The sequence below is a fragment of the Phragmites australis genome, chromosome 9, assembly GCF_958298935.1.
Source record: "Phragmites australis chromosome 9, lpPhrAust1.1, whole genome shotgun sequence".
NCBI lineage: Eukaryota > Viridiplantae > Streptophyta > Magnoliopsida > Poales > Poaceae > Phragmites > Phragmites australis.
The window spans coordinates 30,283,037-30,291,967 of NC_084929.1; the positions used below are offsets into that span (position 1 = coordinate 30,283,037).

General features: G+C 47.3%; 1 protein-coding gene across 1 annotated transcript; it reads left to right on the plus strand.

The window, feature by feature from the left end:
- Positions 1-2,598: 2,598 nt before the first annotated feature.
- On the plus strand, positions 2,599-6,164 carry LOC133929081 (probable LRR receptor-like serine/threonine-protein kinase IRK). Its single transcript, XM_062375676.1, has 2 exons — positions 2,599-4,043; positions 4,465-6,164. Exons 1-2 carry the CDS (start codon positions 2,758-2,760, stop codon positions 5,930-5,932), a joined length of 2,754 nt encoding a protein of 917 aa, XP_062231660.1. The 5' UTR covers positions 2,599-2,757; the 3' UTR covers positions 5,933-6,164.
- Positions 6,165-8,931: the final 2,767 nt, after the last annotated feature.

The following is an 8,931-nucleotide window of genomic DNA, read 5'->3' on the forward strand; positions in this document are numbered from 1 at the left end:
ACACTGTGGATAAGATCTGTTCAAGAGACAGGGTATGGTAGGTGCTTTTGCTGAACTCCACCTTTCATGTGTGCACATTTTTAATTCCCTTGCCGCAGTCTGTTTGTGAAAACGATTCTGATCGTCAGTCGCTCAAGATCTGAGTTTGTGCTGCTGCTGTCTATATTCATTTCATTTGGACACAAATTCTCCTGGATATTGTATTTGAACCATTACCGTGAGAAATATATTGATCATGTGATTATAATCGAGTCTAGTTCTATTATCTCCTTGTGAGTTGTCCCTAGCATGTTCTTGTATCGAAGTCCAGAGTGGTTGATTGTTTTTTCCCTGAACAATCAGAGTGTCTGATTGTGCTGATCATTGATACAATTATGCTATGACCTAGTTCAGGCTTCAGGGGCTACCGGCCTAGCTTCAGATTGGCGTGGAACAGTTCATATGTAAGTTTGTGGTTCCATTTTTCTGGGACAGGCATAAAGTTGTAATAATGAGGCTTCTGATATTATGTTCTCCTTGGCATATTCTACTTGGCCACTTCAGTACTGACTAAAGTTGCAGTTGTCTGCTAAGGTGGCAGTACATCGCCTTGGATACCTTGTAAGTTGCTACTGTATCTGTTAAAATTCTGCTGGGCAGTTTTTTTTAAGGGATATCATATCTCTACTCCTAGTTGATAAGCTTTTAGCTACCATATATTTTTTTTTGTCAGACATCATTGGTACAGGCCTTATAGGAGCAGCAGTTGTGAATTTGTGATTGATCTGTGATCGATCTGCTAAGCACAATGCCTTAAGGATCTTCAGAAATTTTGATTCGTTGAAAGCACAAAAGGTTCCTTGATAAATTTACATATAATGATATAACAAGTGCTTGCATGGAGACCAGATGGCAACTTTTGCAGAGGGACTAACTAGAACTGTATTGTGGGATACTACAGGTTAGGTTGTGATTGGTTTTTTATATAGTTTTTACTTGTATGTATTGTATATATAGGCTGATGAAAAATAAGTTAAGTAAATTCATATTTGTTGAAAAGAAGAATATTTGGTTAGTTTTATCTGTCTGAACAAACTGAGCTGAGTTTCTGTTTGATGGGTCAAATGTGAAACCGTATAAGCAGATGGAAGAGTTAAGATTGTGATTGATTACTCGTATAGAAATAATTTTATAATACTGATAAGTAGGTCTGCTGCATGAGCGGATATAGAATTCTACATCCGTCGGACCATACTGCGGAGTAAAGCTCGAATCAAGTTTCTCTTCTAAAACAAACTGGAGGTGTATATTTATATCCCTTAAATCAGACTAAAATAATACATACGAAAAATCAAATACACATCTCTATAAAAACTATAGGTATCCTTGGAGTCAATATTTATCCATGTAGACAACCGATTTAGGGAGTCTCAGGCTTCCGGCCCGGGGTCACAGACAGAACATCACCAAGCTCCCGGGCGCGTGGACTGTTCTTTTCCCGCACCAACCATTGCTCTCCAACTTTTCTCGCAGTAGTTGAGTAGCAGTCATTTGTTTGAGTACCTGCTGTTGCTTGGTTGCCGCTTTGTTTAAAAGTGTTTAGTACTGCAGTGGCATGGCTCGAGTGAATGGGCAAAAGAATCTGAACTGGTTCTTCCTGGTCGTGTTTTACTTGCGACAAGAAAAATGTCAGAAATCGAATTGCTTCACGCTCAAATTTGTAATGTAAGATTTCGCAGCTAAGGCCTGCTTGGAATGCAGGAAATTATCAGGAAACATTCTTGGAACGCAGAAATTTCACAATTAACAGTCCAATTCTTGGGTGAATAAAAAAAAACCCACGTCCCACAGGGCCAAAGGAGTCAGACAGGGATCTCGTTGTCTTCAGCAAAGGTAAAATTAAATGTGAAAACCTCAAGAATTACACCGGAGGAAACACACGACACACGCTTGATACTAGACTTGCTACATCACACCAGTCGATTTGATTTTGAAAAGAAATCGTTTCACCTCCGACCAACCCATCCTCGGCTCCTGTACGACGGAGTGTGTGCCTACACTGTGCTCATGGACCCACTGCCTTGATGTGGCTGTGGTCGTCGGACAAACCGGTCTTACGCATAGCACGGTTCATTTTGAAATGCTGAAATCTTATGCATACTAAGCCTTTTGTGTTAAAAAAATATAAATATTAAACGTGATAATATTTATAAACTTAAAGTATGGAGATGTGTATGCGTCATGAAAACTTCACCAAACGAATACATTATGAGCGATACCGTAATTTGATTTCAGATAGAATCCGGAAAAGAGAGGAAATTATCTGCTAATTTCATTCATAATTTCTTTATTTATGTTTATTAGTAAAATATGTCCTATATTCATAGCCGATAAAGAGATGAAAAGGCTAGATGATAATGATGTATAATAAAAGTGAATAAATTATTTAAATTTTAAGAGTTTTTATTTGGTGAAAAAAGTGCTGAAAAAAAATATAATACAGGACCAACTCAGATTTTATACCGTAGAGGTAGAGGTAGAGATAAAAAAATCTGGTACCCATCCTTCGTTAAAATGTGAAGCAACCTGGAGCGAAATGGGGGCCCCACTCGCCAGTGCTCAGGGGGCATTAATTGCAAGCGCTGTGCCTCTCCCCTCGCGAAGCCCAGCAGCGGGGACAACGCACGGCAGTGCATCTCCGCGAACTGCCGCTACAGTCCAATCAATGGACGAACACCTCCCTTGATCCCTCCGCCCTACGCCGCCGCCGCCGCCGCAATGGCGAACGCCTCCTGCCTCATCCTCCCCATCCTGGCCCTCCTCGCCGCGACGGCCGCAGCCGTGAGCGATGACGTGCTCGCGCTGGTAGTCCTCAAGTCGGGGCTCTCCGACCCGACGGGCCGCCTCGCGCCCTGGTCCGAGGACGCTGACCGCGCCTGCGCCTGGCCGGGCGTCTCCTGCGACCCGCGCACCAGCCGCGTCGCCGCGCTCGACCTCACGGCGGCGTCCCTCTCCGGCCGCCTCCCGCGCTCTGCGCTGCTCCGCATCGACGCGCTCGTCTCGCTCTCCCTCCCAGGGAACAACCTCTCCGGCCCGCTCCCCGACGCGCTGCCCCCGCGGATCCGCTCCCTCGACCTCTCCGGCAACGCGCTGTCAGGGGGCATCCCCGCCTACCTCGCGTCCTGCGCATCCCTCGTGTCGCTCAACCTCTCCCGTAACCGACTCTCCGGCCCCGTCCCGGACGGCATCTGGTCCCTGCCGTCGCTTAGGTCAGTGGACCTCTCCGGCAACCTGCTCTCCGGGAGCGTGCCCGGCGGGTTCCCGCGGAGCAGCTCGTTGCGCGTGGTGGACCTGAGCCGCAACCTCCTTGAAGGGGAGATACCGGCGGACGTCGGCGAGGCCGGGCTGCTTAAGTCGCTTGATGTCGGGCACAACTTGTTCACCGGTGGACTGCCGGAGTCGCTCCGTGGGTTGTCTGAGCTGAGTTTTCTCGGCGCTGGTGGCAATGCCCTATCAGGGGAGCTCCCGGCGTGGATTGAGGAGATGACGGCTCTGAAGAGGCTGGATTTGTCTGACAACCACTTCGCCGGCACCATCCCGGACGGCATCTCGGGCTGCAAGAACCTAGTGGAGGTCGACCTCAGCGGGAACGCGCTCACCGGGGAGCTCCCGTGGTGGTTATTCGGACTGGCGCTGCAGCGCGTATCAGTCGCTGGCAATGCACTATCTGGGTGGGTCAAGGTTCCCGGTGACCCTGCCACGGCCCTGCAGATTCTGGACCTATCAGGCAATGCGTTCACCGGTGCGATCCCGCCTGAGATTTCGACCCTTGCAAGATTGCAGTACCTGAACTTATCCTCAAATTCCATGTCGGGGCAGCTTCCAGCCAGCATTGGGCGGATGCTACTGCTTGAGGTGTTGGATGTTAGTGCGAACCAGTTGGACGGGAGGGTACCACCGGAGATTGGAGGTACAGTGGCGCTCCGGAAGCTGCTGATGGGGAGGAATTCGCTTACTGGAGGCATTCCTGCGCAGATTGGCACTTGCAGTTCTCTGATTACTTTGTAAGTGATCTTTTTCACCGGCATTACTCAGTTCCTAGTGCTTGTGCATGCAGGTTGAATGGTTGAGTAAATGACTACTAGCTTATGTATGTTTTTTCTTGTGTTAGTACTTGCTAATTCTCTGTTTCCTAGGTGGCAGATACCATTAGAAAGCGATAGATATGTCTTATTTGCTGTTTGGAAGCACTAAACTGAAAATGTCGGAGACATCTGTCTTACTGCTTCGCTCGTATCCCACTGTCTGGGTCCATGTTTCTCTTGGATACACTAAAAAAGCATGAGTCAAAGTACGCACCAATTTTATTGCTGATTAAAATAATATGAATTTACAACAAACTAGGCAAAGCATGTTGCATCATTACTGTTGAAAACTAGGTGCCATTTCAACTTATGAGTATGTGGTTCTTTTCTTGCATTGCAGGGATCTATCACACAACAAACTTACAGGGCCAATTCCTATGACAATGGGCAACCTCACTAGTCTCCAGATGGTTGATCTCTCAGAGAACATGCTGAATGGGACCCTGCCAATGGAGCTCTCTAACCTTGCTAGCCTCAGTGTCTTCAATGTATCTCACAATTTGCTATCAGGGAACCTTCCCATCAGCTACTTTTTTGACAGCATCCCTTATTCTTTCATCTCCGACAATGCCGGCCTCTGCAGCTCACAGAACAATTCCTGCAATGGCGGCATGCCAAAGCCAATTGTTTTCAACCCTAACTCCTCATCAGACCCCTTGTCGGAGGTTGCCCCAAGTTCTCCAAGTAACCAGCACCACAAGAAAATGATATTGAGCATCTCCACACTCATTGCCATTGTGGGTGGAGTAGTCATTGTTATTGGCGTGGTCACTATTACAGTGCTTAACCTCCGTGCCCGTGCAACAGCTTCCCTCTCTGCGCTTCCCACTGCATTGCCGGATGATTACCATAGCCAATCAACACAATCCCCAGAGAACGAAGCCAAGTCTGGCAAGCTTGTCATGTTCGGCAGAGGCAGCTCGGATTTCAGCGCTGATGGGCACGCATTGTTGAATAGGGATTGTGAACTTGGGCGAGGAGGCTTTGGCACGGTTTACAGAGCAGTGCTCAGAGATGGCCAGCCAGTGGCCATCAAGAAGCTGACAGTTTCAAGCTTGGTCAAGTCAGAGGACGACTTCAAGCAGCAAGTCAAGCTTCTAAGCAAGGTGCGGCACCATAACATTGTTACCCTCAGAGGCTTCTACTGGACTTCTTCACTGCAGCTCCTCATATATGAATTTGTGCCTGGCGGGAGCTTGCATCAGCACCTGCACGAATGCTCAGAAGAGAGCTCGTTTTCATGGATGGAGAGGTCTGACATAATCATTGGTGTAGCCCGCGGACTTGTGCACTTGCACCGCCATGGTATAATCCACTACAATCTGAAGTCCAGCAATGTCTTGCTAGACACAAATGGTGAGCCAAGGGTTGGCGACTATGGTCTTGTGAACCTGCTGCCAATGCTAGACCGCTATGTGCTGAGCAGCAAGATCCAGAGCGCGCTGGGGTACATGGCGCCAGAATTCACTTGCAGAACGGTCAAGGTGACAGAGAAGTGCGATGTATACAGCTTTGGAGTGCTAGTCCTTGAGATTTTGACAGGCAGGAGGCCCGTCGAGTACTTAGAAGATGATGTTATTGTGCTTTCTGATCTGGTCAGAGGTACACTTGACGAAGGCAGGCTGGAGGACTGCATGGATCCACGGCTATCAGGTGAGTTCTCAATGGAAGAGGCCACGCTGATCATCAAGCTGGGGTTGGTTTGCACGTCGCAGGTGCCTTCTCAACGGCCGGACATGGCTGAGGTGGTGGCTATGCTTGAGATGGTGAGGAGCCCTCAGGGTACCTCAGAGGATGAACTGGTTTGAGATCAATTTACTAGACTTTTTCTCTTTTCTCCTTCCTTTTTTCATTATTTTTTGGATAGATACCTGATGTTGATGCGAGGGGGAAAACTGCGATCGGAAAGTATTGGTCCCTTGCGCTTAAGAGATGTAAAGTTGTTGCTTCTCTTCAATTATTGGTCCCTTGCGCTTAAGAGTTTGTGGCTCAAATGACTGTTGTTGCAATTTGCAATGCGGCCAAAAGAGTTGTTCGTGATACATCAGCTCAGTTCATACTGTTATTGGCTAATCCTGGGACTATGTTATACAGAGTTCTGCCTTTCTGGAGCCCCCTCTTGCCCATGCTCTGACACTTTACATCTTACACCTGGTATGCGATATGACATGTATGTCGTACAGGCCTAGGCCAAAATAACCCATGTGATGGTATGATTTATTAGTATCTGCTCTTTGGATTTGATGCTCCTACCTGTGATTGCTCACTCGTGCCCAGCGCAGAAGCGGCCCGTGCCGAGTAGGCGCCCGTGACCACCGCCGTGGGCCTGTTGGTCGGCGGTCGAGACACGCCGGGGAATGGGGACAGCGACAGATTGAGCTTGGCCCGGGACCGTTGGTCTGCTAGCCCATGCGATGCTGCGAGTGCTTCCGTATAGACGACAGACTATTCTGATCGAGGGAGAGGCATCGACGACGTGAAGCTACCAGAAAGCATTCATCTGCCGTGAGGTGGATTCGGCTTCCTTCAACTACGCCAGAATTCGCGTGAAATCGTCCAGGGGTTGGTACAGATAGTGGTCAATGGTTCGACAACTGAGTCTAGAAAGACGCGGTAATTGCGGGTTGTGCTTGTCAAAGTCGTCCAAGCAATGTCAAAAGAGGGAAAAAAGAGGAAGAAATCCGAGGTTTGAACGGTGCTAAGTGGCCAGGTGAGACCCATGAGAATGTGCATGTTCCGAGGGCATACAAGACAATACGAGTATGTAATGAAGGAATACTTTGATCGTACAATGTTATTCTCATGGAGTTCTTTGCCAATTATGGGTGGAGATTTAGTAATAGGCTATGCGATGCTTGATGTGCCTTTTCAATCTTCATATAGCTTGTTACTTATTTAAGAACTCAGTTGAGTGCTGAAACTTTGTAAAATACTAGGATGTGTGTATTGGACGATGTAGAGGCCGGAACTTACTTTTCATTATCTAAAAAGATGCGAGACGAGACGAGACAAGCGCCGAGCAAACAGGTGAGAAAACTACATGGGTACAAAAATACAAGACCACAACGGTCTCCGCGGATTAATCGTCGGAAGAAAAAAAACACAGAAAGACAAAGATGGTGCAACCAAAGTTGATTCTTGATGTCATTGCTGTGATGAAAACATGTACCGTTCCACTAATGTCACACTGTGCAATCTTTTCATTTGGAAACAAGATCATTCTCCGCTTTTATTGGTAATGAAACGAAGGCTCACACACACACACACACAGTTCAACTGGCATTCTCCGCTTTTATTGGTAATGAAACGAAGGCTCACACACACACACACACAGTTCAACTGGGGGTACCTGTTCACCATCCCAACACCATACATAAAAGTTAAACCATTAACACCCCTAACGACAGTTCAGAGAGAGAGAGAGAGAGAGGCCCAACCAACCAACTAACGAACAGAGTAAAAAAGATGCATTCAGCCAAGATTATGTTGATGAAATTCTGTGAGCCAGATTTTGCATGGTTCAGTCAACCCATCAAGCTTTTCCTTCTCCCCCTACTTGAGCATTGGCCTTCAGCACTGCAAAAAGTAAAATAATTTTAAAGATGGTGTCAGTAAGCCGAGTGACTGAGGAAGACCCTGTCATACTATGCAATCTTTCTAGCTAATCGTTTAGTACGAATTAAAACCCAGGTGAATATCTAGGATGTTTACAAACACGTAGGTTCGAGATTTTTTTTATTATTCTCAAACACGTATAAGAACCGTGTGTCACTGTATTAAGAAGGACAAAGCCGCAAGACAGAATATAGACTCCCGAGTCTTGAGTCAAGCCGCCAGTTCGACTGCAAAAGTAGTCCACAACTGCAAAAGTAGTAACGTTGCCTTGGCTCCAACGCTGATATTGTGTGTACTGATTACTAGCCACTATATCATAGGATGCTACATGTACCCAAGTTAAACATTATAAGTTTCCATTGTTCCAAGCATCAATCAGCCAGCATCGAACCTGCATTCCCTGTCTTCTCTTAATTAGCCATGCCTCTTGCCTTCATTCTTTTCTTGTATCTCCTCTACTCCCTGCATGTTCCTGCATGGTCTGTAACAACAGATTCGATTTCAGCCGGTGAAGCGCTCATCGGCGACGCCAAGCTTGTCTCCAGCAATGGCAGGTACGCGCTTGGCTTCTTCCATCCGGACAGTAAGTCCTCTTCCGGGCACACCCCCAAGCGCTGGTACCTAGGCATATGGTTCGACAAGATCTCACAGTTAACTCCGATATGGGTAGCAAATAGGGAGAGCCCAGTTATAGGCCATCACAGAATGTCAAAGCTCACCATCTGCGACGATGGCAACCTTGCCATCTTCAACCAAGCCACCAAATCCACGGTTTGGTCGACCCGTGCCAGTATCACAGCCAAGAACACTAGGGCTGTGCTCCTGGACAATGGAGACCTCGTCTTAAGGGACGCATCCAACGCCTCTACCATATTATGGCAGAGTTTTGACTACCCTACTGATACCATGCTCCCTGATGCAAAATTCGGCATAGATAAGACCACCGGTTTGAACCGTCGTCTTGTTTCCAAGAGGAGCTTGATCGACCCATCTCCTGGCCGCTATTGCATGGAATTAGACCCTACCGGTGCTGGCCAATTTGTCTTCAAACTCTGCAACACGTCCATAGTGTATTGGTCGACAGGGGAATGGAACGGCCAATACTTCAACTCAATGCCGGAAATGTCAGGACGCACTCTGTTTGACTACAAGTTTGTCAACAATGACAAAGAAGAGTACTTCCAGTACATAC

Excerpts from the sequence above, each read along its gene's own strand:
- LOC133929081 (XM_062375676.1), top strand. The coding sequence starts at position 2,758 with ATGGCGAACGCCTCCTGCCTCATCCTCCCCATCCTGGCCCTCCTCGCC. Across the intron at positions 4,044-4,464 it reads TGCAGTTCTCTGATTACTTT|GGATCTATCACACAACAAAC; the intron begins GTAAGTGATCTT and ends CTTGCATTGCAG.